At 36.6% G+C, this 22026-nt stretch overlaps 2 protein-coding genes across 6 annotated transcripts; one reads left to right on the forward strand and one right to left on the reverse strand.

Moving 5' to 3' along the window:
• The first annotated feature begins 3437 nt into the window (after window positions 1-3437).
• Window positions 3438-6971, forward strand: LOC113652916 (zinc finger and SCAN domain-containing protein 31-like). The gene is made up of 4 exons (XM_027162246.2): window positions 3438-3910; window positions 4464-4591; window positions 4676-4754; window positions 5343-6971. Exons 1-4 carry the CDS (start codon window positions 3652-3654, stop codon window positions 6290-6292), a joined length of 1416 nt encoding a protein of 471 aa, XP_027018047.2. The 5' UTR covers window positions 3438-3651; the 3' UTR covers window positions 6293-6971.
• Window positions 6972-9905: 2934 nt separating this feature from the next.
• LOC113652881 (germ cell nuclear acidic protein-like) lies at window positions 9906-14544 on the reverse strand. 5 transcript variants are annotated; one of them, XM_027162192.2, is made up of 7 exons: window positions 12548-12699; window positions 12281-12380; window positions 11831-11908; window positions 11181-11447; window positions 10875-11024; window positions 10467-10715; window positions 9906-10303 (listed from the first exon to the last, which is right to left on the reverse strand). In XM_027162192.2, the coding sequence occupies exons 2-7, from the start codon at window positions 12360-12362 to the stop codon at window positions 10011-10013; spliced, it is 1119 nt and encodes a 372-aa protein (XP_027017993.2). In that variant the 5' UTR covers window positions 12363-12380; window positions 12548-12699; the 3' UTR covers window positions 9906-10010. The 5 variants fall into 5 exon arrangements, with proteins under 5 accessions (XP_027017993.2, XP_027017991.2, XP_027017996.2 ...); XM_027162190.2 differs by having other exon boundaries at window positions 10467-10718; XM_027162195.2 differs by lacking the exon at window positions 12281-12380 and having other exon boundaries at window positions 12548-12701.
• Between the last annotated feature and the right edge of the window lie 7482 nt (window positions 14545-22026).

Genomic DNA, 22026 nt, shown 5'->3' on the forward strand with positions numbered 1-22026 from the left:
TATACCATCATTCTCTACTACTGTGTTTTAGCATTACGGTCCTAAAGAAATATTTTGTTCTAGTGTATACACGTTATATAGAAGAATGATGACTAAACATCGGTTGATGTTACAAGTAGAACTACAAGACGGATCTTTAACCAGTCCACAGAACCTTGTTGAACTTTGCAGACCAGTAGTAGATACAGTTCATTTTGTTTTTAGCCATTTGCTGACCGAGTTGAATTAGATTTGAATATTAAAACTAATGTCTGAGCATTTTGATTAGGACTATGGAATAAATCTGCTAAGGGTTTTTTGTTTTTTTTACACTTAAAAGGAACTCCACTGAAAAAAGTTTGATATCCTTCCCTAACCGACTTCACCATATACTTTGAATCTCATGAGTTGTTCTGATTGTTTGGATGTTGTAGACCACGTAGTAATATCATATCCTGTAATGTGAGGAGAATTTCAAATATTATTTTAAAAAATGGTGCTTGTTGCAAAGAGCAATTTGCAAATTTGCAATTTCACATATTTTTGGTTTCAATTCAATTCAATTCAAGTTTATTTGTATAGCGCTTTTTACAATACACATTGTCTCAAAGCAGCTTTACAGAACATAAACATAGGGCAGAAGAAACCTTGAAGGAAGAAACCTTGAGAGGAACCGGACTCAAGGGGGAACCCATCCTCATATGGGTGACACTGGGGTGTGGTTTGTTTGCTACATTAATTAAAAAAAAAATTCATATAATTTTTTTTTATATTCAAATGCATCTGTATGATGTCTAATAGATATAAATAGTGAAAAGTGCATTTACTTTTTGTAGAAAGGCTGAGGTCTGTTTGGTGGGGTTTATTTCCAGACCAGAAAACTACAAAGAGAAGCCTGAAATGAGGAAACTAATAAGGTCTATTACATTGTAGAATCCAAATTATAGTGTTTCTCTGAAATGTTTAGAATTATTTTGTGATTATTGCAGGTCTGTAAACATGTTAACAAATCACAGACAAAACATTTAAGTCTGGGGTTTTCCCTGATGATGCATGATAGATAACAGTCAGCTCCAGAGACTCGTCAGTGAGTTAGCTCGGTACCTCAGAGACAACGTACTAAATATGTCTACAAATTTGGACTTGTGCCTTCAGCCTCTGTTTTGCCAGAACTATGTAAAACCTGAAGCATCTGTAACCATCTATAGAGTCAGATTGAGTTACAGTGATGTTCCCTTTGACCTTTGAGCCCCAGTGCATAGATATTTGACCCTTTCCTCTTCGTGTGCTGTTTATAAATAAGTAGTGTCAGGTTGTGCTTCATAATCGGTGGAAATGATTCATAACACAGCTTGGTTTGGTTTACTTTGCGCTTGAAACAGAATGTAGCAGATCAGCAAAAAAGCAGAGAAAAGATTTTTGTAAAAAAATATTAGAGCAGAAAATACCATCTGAACCATTAACAGCCCAGATTGCTAAAACTACACCTTAACTTGAAATATAACAAGTTAAGTTGTGCACGTTCCACAATTCACATTTTCATGCTGTATCGTTCTCTTATGTTCAGCGATATTGTGATATTGTTTGATGAAGTCACTGTGAAAGTACAACCTTGTAAAGTCTTTATTGGGAAAAAATGGGCTAATTCAAGTAAGTCTAGGCATAAAAAAAATTAAATCTTGTTGCTCATTTATGAGCAAAGTGAAGCAACAAAACCTTAGATTCTTGTCTGAGGAGGGAAAACTTAGTTTCAAATGTTAAACACGTTTTCAAGTGTAAATATTTGAATATTGTTTGCTTGCAATTAATTTCTAGAATATTCTGTTTGGAATCACATGAGATAACTTGTTTTATAAATGTCCACAACATTTCTTTTCCAGACGTCTTTGTCCTCGTTCAACATCAAGAGGCCTCAATCTCACAACAAAACCTCTTAAGAACTTCTTTGGTGACTGTAGAGGAGAAAAACATGTGACCCGGATATAAAGCAGGATTCAGCCAAAGTCCTCTGGCTAACAAAAAAGCAACAAAAGAGCTTAAAGTGGAAACAAATGGATGGAAATTATGTCACATTAAAAGTGCGTCTTTAAAGAGAGCACGAAGAAAAATACGACGTAATTAAATATACGAGAAAGTTACATGCTTTTTTAAAGAAGGGGAAATGTCATGATGGTGTAATGTCTGGGTGTGCAAGTGAAGTGGAGACTCCAAGTGTCTTTATTGACACTTTTTTTTTTACAGTTTATAAAGTATGATGCGTTTTAAATAGGGAGTCAACTTCCTCAAAAATATGTTAGATACAAATGATTGTGTATGTATTTCAATCATTTGCAAGACGCAAGTTCAGAGATATTTCTTTGTGGATAATGAAACGTTACTTATAAACGAATCTTAATACACATTTGTCAATGATTATAAAAATAAGACTTTGTTTGCATTTCACAGTGGGTTACAGTGAACCTGGAGTGGTAGAAGTAGCAGAAAAAAAAACGTGTAAATGAATACAATTCCTGGAAAGGTGCTGTGGAAAAAGAGAAATCAAGCTTTTAAGGGTGTGATGTTATAGGACAATAATGAATCTTAAAGTGGTAAAATCAATACACTCCTCCCAAAATATTAAAACTCCTCCCAAAACAACACCAAACACCTCACAATATATTAACACGCCTCTCAAAATATAAAACTTCCAACACACACCTTAAAAACACAAACACCTCCCCAAAACAAGTGCCAAAAACACCTAAATAAATATGCCTATTGTGGTGGACATTTTTACTTTAGAGATGTTTTTAAGGCCTTGTTCGTGACTTGTAGTTATTGTTTCTAGAAATTGTCATTGCCAGCGGTTGTTTTCTTAGATTATGACAAGGGCATAGGGGACTGGAGACGAGTTGTCGGGACTTAGGCATAAACAGCTACTAGTATTAGACTATTAGACTTTGGTAAGACCAGATGAGCTTGATCAGGGGATGTGCAGGCATTGTGCATTTATGCATTCAACGATTGATTATGTTTTGCTTTTACATGTCTTCTTTGTTTGAATCCTGTCTATAAAATCTTGATGTAATCAAGGTTCAGGGCCCTTCCTCGCTCATGCTACACGACGAGTGTTGGGTCCTTCTGCACGGCAGAACACAATAAACTGAAACCTTTTTACTCTTGCCCATGCCTACCAGTGTGATACTTTATACTTTAAATCTCTCAAAACCCAAACTTCCACAACACCTATAAACAGCTCTCTAACATGCGTCCCCAGAAAAACACCTCCCCAAAACCAAATCAAGTCCCAAACAAAGACACGTCCCCAAAACACAGCTCCCCAACACGTACACCTCTAAAAACCAAACGTCTAAAAACAGCACACAAGCTTAAAAAGGGCCGAATTGTCTATAATTGTGGGTCATTTGCGACTTTTATTTTGAAAAAAGAAAAAAAAAATCCCGGAAGTGAAACTTTATTTCCTATTGTTGGGGTAACTCCGCATACACATCTGCTTCTTTACTGTAGTCGCGGGTTTATGATGCGTTTTAGACGCGATTGAGACTCTTGTTTGTTGCATCGTTGATTTGTTTATTTTCTGGTCGTTTTTCTTCTCTTTCCGGCCAAAAAAAAACAAAAACAAAATAAAGGATTTCTTGTGGAGAGTCTAAAGGCGCGAGTGTTTCTCTCGCCATGGCCGAGCCGCGTTGTTTTCAAACCCAGCTGAACTCCATCATGGAGATCATGAGCAGAGCGGTCGTGAGGCAGATCTGTAAAATCGTAGACAGCGACTTGGCATCTTTACGACTGGAGCTGGAGCGCGCGCTTCACGACAACGCGGCGCTCGGGGACAAAATGCGCGTGCTCGAGAGCGAAGTGCAAACTCTGCGGAAAGCGGGAACGCGCGTTTCGCGTAAGAGTTGTCGGTCTGTCCACATTCAGACGTCGGAAGGTATCGGTTTTTTCGTTCTCTTTCCTCATATAACGCCTGGTTATTACTTTAACTCGTCCACCTGTTATTACAGGTCACTTCTGGTGCTGACAAATCGTCCAACTTTTCAGTTACGGTTTCTTTTTGTGCGCATGCGCAGTTCACTTTGCCTATCAGACTGTGATAAGTGAGGATTTTTTTCTGGTCAGTAATAAGGTACAGAAGACAGAATAAAATGACTTGTAGGATTGTTTTATGATCGTGAGACCACAAACTGTTTACAAAATGATGAACACTGGTGTTGAGGACAAGGATAGTTACTAACATCTGCTCAAGGTGTCTAATGATAGACTAGTTAAGAAAACACACACACACACACACACACACACACACACACACAGCTTGTAGGTGATCAATCAAGCAGGAGCCTGAATTCTCTTGATTCACTCATCCCAACATCACACACACACTACCACATCAGTGTAGTGTAGCATCACCCAAATGACATCAAAACAGACACGATCCTGATCCACGCTCATCATGTTAATCTAATTTTCTTTCTCCGAAACATCAGACGCTCCACCATCCATTAACGGCATCTTCGGGAAGGAGTGGTGCTCCAGTCTGTGGGACGGGAGGCCCAGGACAGAAGAGGAGGTGGTGGAGGTGGAGCCGGAGGTAGAGACAAACGTGTCTGACGAGGTCCTATGTCCTGCCTTTTTTCTTAAACTGTATTCTTTCACAGTCTAAGCGAAGCATGTTAACTGTTTCGCTTCTTTGTCGTAGCCTGAAAACGACGATGACGGCAGCGTGCGTGCAATCAAAGAGGAGGTTTCTGAACAGGAAATCTGCATCATCAGTCCAAGTAAGATGGAAATTAAACCCATTTAATGCTTTATAGTCAATGTTTGAGTTACACCAGAATTTGTTTGTTTATTTATTTATTTATTTATTTATATTAAAAATGTTTTTACATGACTAAAAGTGCAGTCACACTAGATTTTGAGCATGATCGTTGCAAATTGGCAGTAACCAGATATGACCTCATGCAGCAATGCATTGTTGTTGTTACAACTGTATTATAAAAAAACTTTGTTATATAAAACCGGACATTACGTCGGGGTTTTATTCAGTGTTTCCTCCATCTGAACTCGGTAGAATGTGAATCTTCTTCACCAGGAGATCATGTTTCCGGTCTCCAGCATTCGCATGCTTATGAACAAAAGTCAAGGGAACCAAAAAGAGTGACGGTGCTTTTACAGAGAGAGAGAAAAAAAAAAGACGATATAAACCAAAATAAAATGTGCACGCGTTAAATTCCTGACCAATCGCATTACACCAAATCGCATTACACCAAATCGCATTACACTGCTCCGTCTTTGTAAGTTGAACGTTTGCGAGACATTAATATTGGGTTAATTATTAATGATGAATCTGTTTTCCCTCAATTCAGCATCAGGGAACAGAAGAAAGATGTCATCCACATCACCGGATCCTCACAACGCCTCAGAGGATGTGGCTGATGACGACGACATATGCTTCGTATCCGCGGGACTTCCAGAGCCCTCCGATGTCGACACCATGATGCCAGATTCTCCGAGAGCCTCCGCGACGAGGCTGATCTCTATGGATGGCACAGTTCAGCATGTCATAGTTTCCGGCGATGACGACGATGACGAGGAGGAAGCAGATCAGCTGGGGTTTGAGCAGCACTGCATGCCCATCGAGTTTACGGATGGTGCACAGGGAGGAACTGCCACGTTCAAGAGGCAGGACGAAGTGGAGCTAGAGGTAGAGCAGGACATTTTAAACGATTCAGAGTTTCTGGCTGGGTCAGGAGGAGAAGAAGGAGGTCAGATTTTTAATTACTTTGACAGATTCAATATTAATCAGCAACCTGGTCCGGGTGACGACTCGGGCAAGACGGACTTCACCTGTCCCGAATGCGGGAAGACGTTCCTGCGACGGAACGGTCTTACACTGCACATGAAGAGTCACCAAAAGCAAAGCGTGCACACCTGCCGAACCTGCAAGGTCACCTTTCCTCAAAAGAACCTCCTCCGAACACACAAGTGTCAGCCTCCGGGAAAAACTCTGGCCAAAACAGCGGACATGAGGTTCCACTGCGAGGTGTGTGGCAAATATTTTCACTCAAAAGCCAACCTGAAGGTTCACTACGCCGTGCACACGGGAGAAAGGCCTCACACCTGCAGCTTCTGCGGAAGAGGCTTCTCGCAGAAAGGAAACCTCACCACTCACGAGCGCATCCACAAGGGAGAACGGCCGTACATCTGCACCACCTGCGGAAAAAGCTTCACCCAGAAAGGCAACCTGACTCACCACCTGGCTATTCACAGCAAGATCAACAGCAGGATGAGGAACTCTGCTGAAAAATGGCAGTGATTTTGTTATTAATAAATTTGTTTTTGTTTTGTTTTTTACTTGCAGTATAATGACACTTTTTAAAATCAGATTTGTTTCATTTTCTGTCTTTGTTTGTCCGTTCTAGCAAGTCTCGTGGTTTTTAACAAGAACGTGAGAATGTTTGTGTAACAAATGCCTGAGCCACACTAGACGAGATTAGAATCATTCTACATCATTTAAAAAACTATTAATGCAGAGGTGAACAACGTTAAACATCAAAAACAAAGGCGAGTACGAAGGAGAACGTTCATTCACAAAGTTTTTCTTCTCAACATCCTGCTTAACGTCATCTGAGCTTATACAGATGTAACACAGCCACCAGTCATCTTTGTTTTTTACTAAACATGCAGAACTTGTTAACAATGGCTTTGTTTCTCCGTTACAAAAGAAAAATTGCCATATTTCCATATTCAAAAATCAACAGTGTTGTATCCTGATCAAGCTAAACTCCTGCTCACTTAGAGTCAGGATAGTGAAGAGAAAACTGCAAGCTTTCAGTTTATTATTCTTAGAGTAAGATTCATAACTACAAGGAAAATGGTGCCAGTCATTATGTCTTAATCAGGATGGTGGAAAAGTCACAATGTGGCTCAGGCATAAAGCTTTAATCTCAGCATCTCCTTTCTAGGTCAATAGTTAATCATTGTACATTTGTTTTTAAAAAAATTGCATCAGTAGTATGGATTTTATGTACCAACTTCAAATATATGATGTATTTTAAAAAAATCTGGTGTTGTGTGATGATATGAAGCACCATCTACATAGCTTCGAGAATACACACACGCTTAATATTACAGATAAATATGCACAAAAATATTAAAGCAATTAAACAATTTGATTTACGTTAATTTAATACGTAAGAAATAGTGTTTCTTAAAAATTAATGCTTTGAAGTATGTCTGCTTTAGTTTACACAACAGTGCAAAATGGATCTAATTTGATTTTAAATTAGAATTTTAGACTGTTCGTTTAAATTAAAATGTCTTGTCACTTTGTTAACCTTTTTTGTTAAACTAGTTATAATTCTGTACAATTACTGGTTAAAAACTAGATGGCTTTATGAAGCTCTCTTTTCAACAAGATAAAAAAGAATAGAACGAGTGTGTGTTAAAAGACATTTTAAGATGGTGAACGTATGGAAGGAGCTGTTTGGTGGGTGGATTGGGGTCAAGGTGTTCGTTTGACTGAGATTTGTTCATGTTTACTTGGTCTACTGTGAACAGTTGTTAGAAACATCTCAGATGGAGGCTGGCATCTGATTCTCACCCATTAAGCAATGCTGTAAACCTGGGACAACTGTTTTGTTTTCTTATATGCAAATTTTCAGCAGTTTTTTTTTTTCTCCCTCTTGTATCGTTGACACTCATGAATTGTTTACTTCTTAATCGAAAGTATAATTTTAACTTCTGTTACTGAATCTAAATATGAATCTATTGTAATTTCGGACCATGGCTCAGTTGCACTCGAATAAGCTTTTCCCAAATGACCAATTCAGAAGACATGGCACTTTAATAATTACACTCTTTCTGATGCATCCCAGTGACACCTCAGATGTTAATAAAGCTACACTTTGGGGGTGGAAAAAATAAACCAGCACCTAATGACCTTATTGTTCAATTAAGACAGATCTAATAACATCCGAACAGGCAGAAAGACTTTTGCTCCGATCTCGCTCTAAATTATATGAATATTTGGACAAATCTGGGAAAATTCTTGCTCGACAGATCAGACGGCACTCAATTACAAATACTTTAACATCTATATGTAGGGATGATGGTAGGGTCACCAATAATGAGTTGGAAATCAATTCAGTCTGAACAGTTCGATATGGCCCTATATTCATCTGAAATTGACTATAACCCTTTCGAACTTGATCCTTTTTTCAATTCCATTAAAATACCCCAAATTTCATTTGACGATAACGTAAAATTGGAGGAATTTCCTATCCTAATTTAGAAGAACTTAATATATCGCTTTCAAACATACAAAACTCAAACGCTCCTGGGCCAGATGGCTTTATGGTAGAATTTTTAAAAAAAATGTTTAAAGGAAAGCTAATACCTCTGCTACATGTTGCACTAGAGGAATCATTCTCTATAGGCTGCCTCACACACACACATTCAAATTCAGCTAAAAAAAAAAAGGGAAAGACCCTCTGAACTGTGGCTCATTATGGCCTATATCTTTGCTTAATGTGGACTGTAAAATATCGGCAGAGGTTTTGGGCCGATAGAAGTGGAGAATGTTCTCCCTACTATCTTAGACCAAGATCACAGCTGTTTAGAAAGATTTGATGTGGGTCCATATTTTTTGACTTGGGTAAACATTTGACTTATATGTTTCTCCCTTCTCTTCTGTTATTACAAACAGCACTAGCTCACGATGTTATATATTGTACAGGGGAACTACTCAGGGTAACCTCCGGCTATGTTGCTGAGGTTAACCTCGAATATCCAGGGTATATGTAATTGATCTTATTTATCGCTGATAGTCATAACTCGCACCACCATATTATAACTACACTTGAACTGACATATTGGCAGGCTCATATTCCATAAATCACATACCAGATTAGGTCCAGATAGAATCCTAGACCTGCTTTTCTTCCTTTCTCTCAGCTCTTCATGGGTCCAGACTCTCAACCTTTGCACCCAATGATATGGAACTCCTTTCAGATTTGGGCCCAAATTCACAAATATTTCAGATGGCAGTGAGGTTGAATTTGTGCTGAATTGTGTTGAATTTAGATTTTTTTTCAGACTCTAAATGATCAGGCATTCTTTCTATGGCAAGAAAAATGTATCTTAACACTTAAAGACCTTTTTGCTGATGGCCGCTTTTTGTCTTTTGCCCAATTAGAATCTCAGTTTCTAATTACCGAAAGTTAAGCCCACTTTTTCAGATACTTTTGTATATCACTCTGGATAAGGACATCTGCCAAATGCTGTAAATGTACGCAATTTCACATGCAAGTATTTTTCCTCTTTTTCTTCCCTTCCTGAAAAAAACCCTATTGATGGACTTTTTCATGACAACCCAGAAAAAGAGGAACCATCTCTTTTTTATATAAAAAAAAAAACATCATTATTATCCCTTCTGTAATTACACAAAGAGATTCCTGTCAGCTGGACCTTAATATATGCCTGATGGATAAGGAATAGAATGAGGCTATTTAAAGAATTTGTGCTAGACACAGCCTTATTCATCATAGACTTCATCTTAGAAGGACCAAGCTGGCAAAGATGTATCCCTCTGTTGACCCCACCATTACATAAGCAGTCCCCTGCACATATGTTTTTTTCTATGCCCTAGTCTGTACGTTTTATTGTAAAGGTGTTTGTGCACATTTTTAACTGCTAGCTTTGGTATTGTGTGCGAAAATAACACTTTGTCAAGAAGTGAATTGGACTGCATTGCCTTTACTTCTCTTTTAGTAAGGTGCTTGATTCTAATTAATTGGACATAGTCATCCCCTCCCCCTTCTTTTACACTATGGGCCAAAAATGTGTTACAAGCAGACAAACCTATGCTGAAGTCAGGTTTAGATTGTGATTAAATAAAGATAAAAGGATAAATTATTTCTCTCTCTCTCTCTTTTTAAAAATTTTTTCAGTTTATTTGTTCAAAATATAAAAACACAATGTCTGTATGTTTGAGATATAAGTTGTGTTGATATCTGACAGTATGTCATTGATTTTTATTTAAAGAAATACAAAAAGAGAAAAAGAAAAAGAAGAAAGAACAAAAAACACTTTAATCTCAGCTTCAACCTTAAGTTCTTCAACAGCTGCTGTAGCCTCACCTTCTGCCTCAGTTCAGCCTCAAATTCAATGTTGGCAACCTTAGCTTCTGTGTCAGCCTCAGCTTCTGTGTCAACCTCTGCTTCTGTGTCAACCTTTGCTTCTGTGTCAACCTCTGCTTCGGACTCAACTTCGGCTACAACTTCAGCCACAGCTTCCGCTTCAGGGTCAGCTATGGTCTCAACTCCATCTGAAAATAAAACATCACGATTTGCATTTTTAAATGTGATAAAATGTTTAGTTTGTATTAATTGACACAGGTAAAATATTTCAGTTCAATTCTCTACTTAATATAGAAATACCAGATCTCCAGGTACATTACTGACATCATGACATGATATTAATATTCATACCTGCTTTGTTGGCCTGGAAGCTCTTAGATTTAATCTTTCTTCCTTTGCCTTGATTACCTCTCCTGATCATTTTCATCTTCTTCTTTTCTTTGGCGATGCATTCCTCAGCATCAGCTTCAATTTCTGCATCAGCTTTCACCTCAGCTTTAGCTTCAACAAGAGCTTTGGCCTCAGCTTCAACCTTAAGCTCTCCCTGAGCTTCAACAGCTGCTTCAGTCTTAGCTTCCACCTCAGTTTCAGCTTCATCTTCTTCTGAATGAAAATCATGATTTGCATTTTAAATTTGATAGAAGGTTTAGTTTGTATTAATCGAGGGATAAAATGCTTCACTTCAATTCTTCACTTCATTTGATATCAGCACATCTTCAGGTAAATTACCGATGCTGTGAATGATATTAATTTTCATACCTGCTTTGCTGGCCTGGAGCTTCTTATAATTAATCTTTCTTCCTCCGCCTCGTGTTCCTCTCCTAATCATTTTCTTCTTTTCTTTAATCTCAGCCTCACCTTCAACTTCATGTTCCACCTTAAATTCAGTCTCGGCTTCAGCCTCAACTTCTGAAAGTCACATGATTCATAATTTACATGTGATATAATATTTAGATTGTATTAATTGAAGCAAAAAAAAAATTTCACTTCAGTTTTTCAATAATTTAGTATCAGCAGATATCCAGGTACATTACTGACATAATGACATGACATTAATGTTCATACCTGCTTTGTGGACCTTGGACTTCTGATAAATAATCTTTCTTCCTCTGCCTCGTGTCCCTCTCCTGGTAATTTTCTTCTTCTCCTTTTTGTTGCTGGTGCTTACTTTGAAAACAGCTTGGGCCTCAGCTTCAGCCTCAACTTCATCCTCAACTCCAACTGCCTCTGCCTCAGCTTCCGGCTCAGCTTCAGCCTCAACTTCGATTACACCTTCAGCCCCAGGTTCATCATTGTGTTCAACGTCAGCTTCACCCACAACTTCAGCTTCAGCTTTAAAAACAAATTCAGTGTCAGCTTTCACCTCAGCCTCAAATTCAAAAACAACAACCTCTACCAGGAGCTCTGTTTTAAAATATTACTTTCATATTATTGAATTTCCTTCTCATTATTGTTATTCCTTCACAACAATAACTTACCAATTATTATTCTCCTCCACAACAATAACTTGCCTAGTTATTATTCTCCTCCACAACAATAAGTTACCCAGTTATCGTTCTACTTCACAACAATAACTTACCTAGTTATTATTCTCCTCCACAACAATAACTTACCTAGTTATTATTCTCCTCCACAACAATAAGTTACCCAGTTATTATTCTCCTCCACAACAATAACCTACCCAGTTATTGTTCTCCTTCACAACAATAACTTACCCAGTGAGGTGTTGCTTGTCTCTGTGTCGTAGAAAACTTCCATCTGCACCCTGACAGCCTTGGTGCGGACCCTTTCTCCTGTAATGAGAACATTAAGAGTTTCAGCATCTGTGTTCAATGCCTTCAACATTTATCTAATTAATATTGTCCACGTCAGTTTTGTGGTATCTGGAGGTAAATATTATTATTGTAATGGAAAGTGCTTCTTGAAATGACCGATAGGTGTCGCTGTGATCAACGCTGTTAATATGCTCTCACTAGTTACTGTGAGAGAAGCATTGAGTTTTTGGCTGTGATGAGAGAAAAATAATCGGTTGTATACGACGCTAAAAAAATAAAAAATAAAAAACTCAGTAAAATTCGTTACGGAATCATCCAAATGTTTTTTAGTGATATTTTCATTTCATTCAGATACTACAAAGTTTTTTTTTTTGTTTTTGTTTTTTTAACTCAGTTGTTTGTCGTTTGCTTCAAGATGCTTGAGGTAACAATCCATCAGTTCCTTATCTGCAGGTTTGTTTTTATCGGTCATGCTGTATGATCTTCTCACCTGAAATTTTAAATGGACATAAGTATAACACATTTTCATCCTTATCGTGTTAAAAACCAGTAAATGTGTCAGTCGGGTTTAAGCTTCGGCTGTAATAACATTCGCAAATATTAAGAGCTATTGTCCTTTTCAGTTTCCTTCTTTGTTCATTTTGTACATTTACTCACTCAGATTCATCTCGGTGGTATTAACAAAGATATCCATAAACCTTGTCATCTCGTTTGTTTCGTCCGAAAAATAAGGTGAATTATTTATGTCAAGCAGGAATTTTCCTCGAACGGAATGAAGTCACGTCAAAATTCCACTCTCATAAAATTCTACTGTGGAACCAATTCTATTCTAGGACCTTCTTCCACAAGCAGGAGTTTCATATGTATACATTTCAGTTGTGAAATAGTATATTTAATAATCTTCTGTCCACATAAATTTGAGTTTTTATTTACAATGCACATTGTCTCGAAGCAGCTTTACAGAACATAAGAAACATAATACAAAAACTTTAATATAATACAAAGACTCGAGATTAATATTAGATTCACATTTATATTTATACACATTGAGCAATCCTGAGGTGACTGAGGCGACTGTGGTGAGGAAAAACTCCCTTAAATGGAAGGAACCAGACTTAAAAAGGAACCCATTCTTATTTGGGTGACAGCAGATAGTGTGAATATAAATTATTACAAACATTGGAGAGTGTGTATTACCATAAACACAGAAGAGTGTGATTATAAATAATGTCCTTTCTACAGTCATATACAGTCTACTGCAGTTGTTAACCAGGAGCTCCTGAGCAACTCATGAATTAGCTCATGTAAATCACCATTTAAAGAATTGTTTCTATGATAATAAAAAAAAGAGAAAGGGAAAATTATAACACTTTTTGGTATAAAAAAGAAAATTATACTGTTGAATCTTATGAATCATACCAGAAATTTGGTTTCAAGATTATCATTAAAGGCAATAAAGCAACAATTTAGGGGAAAAAAAAGGAAAGAAAAAAGATTTTAAGGACAAAATATACATAATCCTTTAACTGCTATCTTTAGTATTGTGTGTGAAAATAACACTTTGTCAAGAAGTGAATTGGACTGCATTTCCTTCACTTTTAGCAAGGTACTTGATTCTAATTAAATGGACATTTCCCCCTTTTTTTAAACGAGCAGAAGGGCCGAGTGACGTCCACAGCTGAGCAGAAGGGCCGAGCGACGTCCACAGCCAAGCAGAAGAGCCAAGCACAACCCACGACACACAGCGGCCAGACCCACGTCTCGAAAACCACAATGGGAGGGAGGGCGGTAAAAAATCCTCTGCCATGGAACAAAAAATAAACAAAAATATCTCGGGAGCAAAATTTTTTACCTCAATTAACTTCACTTTTTCATTCATTTAGTATCAGCAGATCTCCAGGTACACTACTGACATAATGACATGACATTAATGTTCATACCTACTTTGTGGACCTGGGACTTCTTGTAATTAATCTTTCTTCCTCTGCCTCGTGTCCCTCTCCTGGTCCTTTTCTTCTTCTCCTTTTTGTTGCTGGTTCTTTCCTCAGCAACACCTTCAGTGTCAGCTTTTACCTCAGCCTTAACGTAAATTCTCATTCACAACGATAACTTACACAGTTATTGTCAGACAGAGGAGTTCAAAGTGGTGGTGGGACTGCATCAGGGATCGGCTCTGAGCCCCTTCCTGTTTGCTATAGTGATGGACCAGTTGTCAGAGGAGGTCAGACAGGGGTCTCCTTGGATGATGATGTTTGCAGATGACATTGTGATCTGTAGTGAGAGCAGGGAGCAGGTATAGGAAAACCTGGAGAGATGGAGGTTTGCGCTGGAGAGAAGAGGAATGAAAGTCAATCGTAGTAAGACTGAGTACATGTGTGCGAATGAAAGGGAGGGATTACACCAGAAGGACAGCTCATGTTGGACATTTGGGGGACAAAGATAGGGAGGCCAGATTAAGATGGTTTGGACATGTACAGAGGAGGGATAATAACTTACCCAGTGAGGTGTTGCTTGTCTCTGTGTCATAGAAAACTTCTATCTGCATCCTGACAGCCTTGGTGCGGACCCTTTCTCCTGTAATAAGAGCATTAAGAGATTCAGCATCTGTGTTCAATGCCTTCAACATTTATCTAATTAATATTATTCATGTCAGTTTTGTGGTATTTGGAGGTAAATATTATTATTGTAATGGAAAGTGCTTCCTGAAATGACCAATAGGTGTCGCTATGATCGACGCTGTTAATATGCTCTCACTAGTTACTGTGAGAGAAGCATTGAGTTTTTGGCTGAGATGAGAGAAAAATAATCGGTTGTATACGACGCTAAAAAAATTTTTTTAACTGGCTGCAAAATGGTATTAATCCACGCATTTCCTCTTACTACGAAATGGTGGATGGCAGCAATGACCAAAGAGCAGCTGCTCTATAAATTTCTCTAAGCTAGCTGCTAAGCACAGTCACTAAGGGACGGGAATTAGCATGTTAGCTTATCCACAATCGTTTAGCATTTTTGTATATATTTTAAATGTACCTAATTATTTATTTAATGAGTATAAACAGATCAAACCCTATTCAGCAAAGACTTTAGTAACACACTGAACCTGTTTCCTCTGATACTGTGAATAAAACACCAACATTTTATTAAGTACACATTTAAGAGTCTAATTTGAAGCATTACACATGTCCTGTCTCGCCTGGTGTAAATTCACTTAAAAATTATCCTCTGTGGGGGTTTTTTGTTTTTGTTATGGTGAGGAAACAAGTATTTCTGGCAAAACGTTGTAAAGATGTTTCAAGATACACCATGGGTTGTGGTTTATGCAGTTAAAGGATTGAGTCCAAGGCAGATGATGTGTTTGGTGAGCTTTATTAAAGGTTTTGCAGGAAAACAAACAATTTTGCATCTCCTGCTCCTTGTGCCCAACTGGCTTGACAAAACTGATTTAAAAAAAAACTTTTATGCCCTAGGTGCACATGGCCTAACCCAATAGAAAAGAAATACTGTAAAGTGCTAAACCAATCAAATTAGCAGATTTCTAAGAAAAGTAAACATGTTTATTATTAATTAACATAAAAATTAACACAAAAGACCAAAAAATAGACTTAACAAATACATTTACATTTACAGCATTTGGCAGACGCTCTTATCCAGAGCGACGTACATAAGTGTTTAAATCTCTAGCAAATAAACTAAATTTTAACATTACACAAACAAAAATAGACAAATAGCTCCTACAATAATGTTCATGTTATGCCTAAACATAAATTTTTCTTAATGAGTGTAATTTGCTTCTTTTTCTTCTTGTACCATATTAAATAGGGTTTTGGACCAATATTTACGATAATACCAAGGAAAATATTTTTAAAAATAAGAAACAAACTCCGTCACCATTAAAAGAATCGTTTCTATGATTAAAAAAAGAGAAAGGTAAAGTAACACTTTTTGATATAAAAATAAAATGTTTTATCCTATGAATCATAACAGAAATTAAGTTAAAAATGTTTTAAGGTTTTGAGATTCTCATTAGAGGCAATAAAGCAACATTTTGGGGGGGGAGAAAGATTTTAAGAACAAATATACATAATGAAACTTCTTTTTTTGTTTGTGCAAATTTCTTTAACTGCTAGCTTTGGTACTGTGTGCAAAAATAACACTTTGTCAAGAAGTGAATTAGACTGCATTGCTCTTACTTCTCTTTTAGTAAGGTTCTTGATTCTAGTTAATTGGACATAGTCATTTCCCCCTTCTTTTAAACTATGGGACAAAAATGTGTTACAAGCAGACAACCTGATGATGAAGTCAGGTGATTAAATAAAGATAAAGGATAAATGCTCTCTTTCTCTCTCCCTCTCTCTCTCTCTTTTTAAAAACCTTTTTAAGTTTATTTGTTCCCAATGTAAAAGCACAGTGTCTGTATGCTTGCTGGGATGTTAGTTGTGTTGATATCTGACAGCAGTGAATTTTATTTAGAGAAATACAAAAAGAAAAATAAGAAAGAAAAAAAAACTTTAATCTCACCTAAAACAGCTGCTTCAGCCTCAACTTCCACCTCACCTTCTGCCTCAGTTCAGGCTCAAATTCAACGTTGGCAACCTCGGCTTCTGTGTCAACTTCAGCTTCGGTCTCAACTTCGGCTACAATTTCAGCCACAGCTTCCACCTCAGGGTCAGATTTGGCTTCAGCTTTAACAACTGTTTCAGTCTCACCTTCCTCCTCCACCTTAGCTTCAACAACAGTTTTGGCTTCAGCTTCAGTCTCATCTTCTTCTGAAAATAAAACATCATGATTTGCATTTTTAAATGTGATTAAATGTTTAGTTTGTATTAATTCAATTCAATTCAAATTTATTTGTATAGCACTTTTTACATTTGACATTGTCTCAAAGCAGCTTTACAGAACATTAACATAAAACAAAAGATTATTATAAAGAGTAATATAAATATTAATGTAATACGAAATTCAAGACTAATATTAGATATATTTAAATGTGCATGTATTTATCCCCAATGAGCAAGTCTGAGGTGACTCAGGCAGCAGTGGCAAGGAAAAATGAATGGAAGGAAGAAGCCTGACTCACCTAGGAGGAACCAGACTCAAAGGGGAACCCATCCTGATATGAGTGACACTGGAGGGTGTGATTATAAATATACAGTCCAACAAATGATGTTTGATGCAAAAGACCACATACAGTTGGCCAGTTATTATTCTCCTTCACAACAATAACTTACCCAGTGATCATTCTCCTTGAGGAAACAATCCATCAGTTCCTTAGCTGCAGGTTTGTTTTTATCGGTCATGCTGTCTGATCTTCTCACCTGAAATAAGTGCATTTTAAATGAAAATAAGTATAACACATTTTCATATGTATACATTTCAGTTGTGAAATAGTCTCAAAGCTGCTTTACAGAACATAAGAATCTATAAATATAATAAACATATTCTAAGTAAAAAAATATACATATAAGTTTAATATATTTAATATAAGTTCAATATAATACAAATATTAATATAATACAAAAATTAAAGATTAATATTAGATTTATATTTAAATGTGCTTGTATTATACAATTAAATACAGATTTAATTGTATCTGGTGTCAGTGGCCCTTTGTTGATCTTGTGAACCAAGTGAAGGTAACATGTATTATTATTATTATTATTATTATTATTATTATTATTATTATTATTATTATTATTATTATTATTAGGGGAGCTGTAATAAAAAAAAATTGTCTTTTTTTTTTAAGGATTACTAAGGCATCCTGGATTAAACTTCCGTTTTTTGTTTTTGTTTTTTTTTTTCATTATTTTTGGAAAAAAAAGATATAAAAAGAAATCCATAATAGTAATGGTTAAAACAAAATAGTTAAACAACCAGACCATCACCACTCAACCAATCACCAATCAAACATGATATTTGCACCCAGCCAAACCATGAGAGTCATATTCCAAAGAGGGTGAGAAATTTATCTTCTTCTTATCCAGCTGTATAACTATTAATTAGTAACTTCAAACAATGTCTGTCCCCTGCTTATCTTTACCCAACATCTATTCTTGGACTGCTACAGTTTCACAGTAATTTTTTCTTCTCTTGAGGGATTCAAGAGAAGAAAAAAATACTGTGAAACTGTACCAGTCCAAGAGTGGTTGGACAGTACATCACTTTCAGAAGCATTTCAGGTACAGATTTGTTCCTCAAAGCACTTAAATAAGCTCTTGAAGAAGTGCTTTGGAAGTCACAACTGAAAAGATTTGAAGAACCAAGTATACAATTCTGACACATCTCAAAAAAGTAAATGGTCAAAGCTCACTTTTATTTACAACAGTAGCTGGTAAGTGTTATGTTTTGAAAACTGTTAAATTATTACATCAGTACATGTTATTTTGTATTAGGTGATGAAAATCTGCTTAATCTTTTTGTTCCTGTAGTGCAATGCATGAACTGTGGACGTTTGTGTCATATTTGCGTCTTGCCTAAAACATGTACCACACTTGAAAATTGCTGACAGATCAAAAATATCAGCCGTTTAGTTCTGTTCTACCAAACTGATATCATTCTGGAAAGAACTCATGTTAAGTTTTTAATCAAGCATACAATTTAATTAGACTTTTTTCAGAGCCTTTTATCCAATGTGACACAAGTAAGGAGCACACATGAAAGACAACTTGCAGTTCAGAGTCTTACCCAAGGATACTTGATGACATGTGATATATAATATACTACACAAACCGTCAATCCAATTTTGGCAGTTTTATTACGCCATAAAGGTCAAAGGTAATGGTAGCTATCGTAAATTTTAAGGTCATAAATATGAATGTTTTATCTGTTTGTACAGGTGTATGTTAAACGTTGTTTGTGTAGAGGTCATAAAAAGTAATGTCGTCATTTGTTTACACAGGTGTGGCTTTAAGGTTCTTCAGGATTAATGTTCTAGATGTTTAAAAGTCTTATGTGACAAACACACTCTCAGGTAATAAAAGGTAATAAATCTATATGTTAATTACTCCCCCGGACACACACAGATATACATCGACGGATCATCGGTAGAGATCGTCAAGAGCACCAAATTTCTTGGTGTTCATCTAGCGGAGAACCTCACCTGGCCCCTCAACACTAGCTCCATCACCAAGAAAGCCCAGCAGCGTCTCTACTTCGTACGAAGGCTGAAAAAGGCACATCTCCCTCCCCCATCCGCATTCTGAGCAGCTGCAGGTTTGGGAACTGCACCATCTCGGAACGCAAAACCCTGCAGCGGATAGTGAGGACAGCTGAGAAGATCATTGGAGTCTCTCTTCCCTCTATCATGGACATTTACACCACACGCTGCATCTGCAAAGCTAACAGCATTGTGGATGACCCCACAAACCTCTCACACACACACTCTTCACCCTCCTGCTGTCTTGAAAATGGTACCGAAGCATTCGGGCCCTCACGACCAGACTGTGTAACAGTTTCTTCCCACAAGCCATCAGACTCCTTAATAACTGAACTGAACTGTACTGAGCACATACACACACATCATCTGTATGGACTGTACAGACCTACACCACATACACACACTTCTAATATACATCTATCAACTTGTTTACATGCTGCTTACATTCATCAAACTGTTTACAAACTGTTTACATGCTGTTTTGCACACTTTTTTACTTTTTTGCTCTTTGCACACACTGTCTAACATTTCAGTCATTTTGCTCATACTGTACAATATTTCAGTTGTTGCTGTTTTTTTGCAGAATCTTATTCACTATCTCAGGGACCTGCTGCTAAGAAACTGTGTTGGTTCTAGTATTACTGCACGCAATATTGTCTGAACTTACTGTATTTACATACAGTATTGACACTGGCCGGTCGGTGCTGTTTTTTGTTTACTGTCTTTTGTGTGCTGTCTTTTGTGTATTTTGTGTAGTCTTGTAACCTTTTGTCTGCACTGTCTTTTCTTGTCTTGTCCTGCGCTGTCTTGTCTGTCTTGTTTGTATTGTCCTACACTGTTTGAACCAGGTTGCACAGTTGAACTTTATGTGGCTAAGACTACTTACTAAGTCTTTTGCCCTGTCTTTGTTTTATGTAGCACCTTGATCGTGGAGAAACGTGGTCTCATTTCACTGTTTACTGCAACAGCTATATATGGTTGAAATGACAATAAAAGCTTCTTGACTCTCTTGACTCTTGACACACACACACACACACACACACACACACACACACAAATAAACAAAACTCCATTTTCTAACTTGGTGAGTAATAATCTCCTGATTACCCTGAACATTATCCAGCTCCCCTTTAAAAACACTGGGTTCTGGAGGTGTCCCTCGGCTATCAAATGTTTCTAAAATTCAAGCTCTCTCAAGGCATGATTCTCTTATGACGTGACATACGGCTAAGTATGGTGACCCATACCCAGAATTCGTTCTCTGCATTTGACCCATCCAAAGTGCACACACACAGCAGTGAACACACACACACACACCGTGAACACACACCCGGAGCAGTGGGCAGCCATTTATGCTGCGGCACCCGGGGAGCAGTTGGGGGATTCGGTGCCTTGCTCAAGGGCACCTCAGTCATGGCCTTAGGATTACAAGTCAGACTCTCTAACCATTAGGCCACGACTTGCCCTTGTAACTTATGTTACATGTGATATACAATTCTTATAAAATGATTCTGTTCTATATCTATATCACTATTATTAAACTATCACTACAGTCATTTATTCATTTTCTAACCAGGTGAATCAGGGAATTCTTTGATAAAGACTTCAAATCATTTTGTATGACGCTCTCGGACAGAGACCTCTGTGTAAAGGTGTCGGTTTAAATAACTGTGTATCTGTGTGTGCGGGGGAATAATTAACATATAGATTTATTTCCTGAGAGTGTGTGTATCACATAAGAATTGTAAAACATCTAGAACATTTACTTAACTTTTAACATACACCTGTACAAACAAATGAGAATAAAACTCTTACTAACCGTTCCGTATGCAACTCAAAAAGAGAACACCTTTCTTAATGATCCTCTGTCTATGTGTGTATGTGGAGGAATCCATTAACATATTGTCTTATTGCCATTTATTACCTGGGAAAAGTAAACTTTTTATCTACACCTATCAGGACTTCTCTGCCGGAACATTAGGAGGCGTTTCGGGAGTGTGTTTAGTGTCACGTGTCTTGTCACTCTCACCTAGTTATAATTGGAATAATTATTATGTATTGTATCTACATTGTGATAGATAAAAACAGTGCATTTTAAAAAATTTGAGTATTGTGAAAATTTTAATTTACTTTTATAATTTAAACTTTCACATATTTTAGACTCATTACATGTAAAGTGAATTTGAAAGTGAACCTTTTGTTTGTTTGTTTTAATTCTGATTATAACTTACAGCCATGAAGAAAATAAACAAAAGGAAATGAACTTTTTCATGATGTTCTAATTTTTTTAGATGTTCTGTAAACATATATAGACTTGATGTTGTAGTTAGTTGTCTTAATATCATGATGGAGATATTATAGATATAACAAATAAATCAATAAATAAAATAAATCAATAAAATAAAATCTAAATAAATCAGAATAAACAGTAAAATAAAAAAATAATGTCACCTGTTAATGTACTTAATTGATGCAGACTTGAATTCACCTCCATTTTTCACTCAAAATATAAAAGTATCTGTTGAGATGAGAGTTAAAGTTGTACAGTTGTACTGCAAAAAACATCACAAGCACATCCAGTGTCCTGAGCATCTGGATCATTATGGACAAAAATAAAATCCTAGTCAATTCTAATTTTTAATAAACAGCATTGTTTATTTGAATAAAAGTAGAATAAAACTCATTGTTGTATAATGTGAATGCAGTTATGATGGAAATTGAATGAACTGAAATATTGGAATACCAGAACTAAAAATTCTATATAAATAAAAGTCATTCAAAACACTTTGATGTGCTCAATATTTATCAAAATAAATGAATAAATAATTACGTGTTTTTAAATAGAAGTAATAAAAAACAAGCAACACAAGGAAATAAAAAAATTGAAATATTCTTAAAAACAGACTTCAATTCATATAAAAATAATTAATAACAAGAACAATAACAGAAGCGACAAAAAAAAACAAGCAACAACAAAATA

Source organism: Tachysurus fulvidraco, chromosome 24 (assembly GCF_022655615.1).
Source record: "Tachysurus fulvidraco isolate hzauxx_2018 chromosome 24, HZAU_PFXX_2.0, whole genome shotgun sequence".
NCBI classification, from domain to species: domain Eukaryota; kingdom Metazoa; phylum Chordata; class Actinopteri; order Siluriformes; family Bagridae; genus Tachysurus; species Tachysurus fulvidraco.

Excerpts from the sequence above, each read along its gene's own strand:
- LOC113652916 (XM_027162246.2), top strand. The coding sequence starts at position 3,652 with ATGGCCGAGCCGCGTTGTTTTCAAACCCAGCTGAACTCCATCATGGAG. Across the intron at positions 3,911-4,463 it reads CCACATTCAGACGTCGGAAG|ACGCTCCACCATCCATTAAC; the intron begins GTATCGGTTTTT and ends CCGAAACATCAG. Across the intron at positions 4,755-5,342 it reads AATCTGCATCATCAGTCCAA|CATCAGGGAACAGAAGAAAG; the intron begins GTAAGATGGAAA and ends CCCTCAATTCAG.
- LOC113652881 (XM_027162190.2), bottom strand. The coding sequence starts at position 12,362 with ATGACCGATAAAAACAAACCTGCAGATAAGGAACTGATGGATTGTTAC. Across the intron at positions 11,909-12,280 it reads AGCAAACGACAAACAACTGA|GAGAAAGGGTCCGCACCAAG; the intron begins GTTAAAAAAACA and ends TTCTCATTACAG. Across the intron at positions 11,448-11,830 it reads GACAAGCAACACCTCACTGG|CTGAAGCTGAAGTTGTGGGT; the intron begins GTAAGTTATTGT and ends TTGTTTTTAAAG.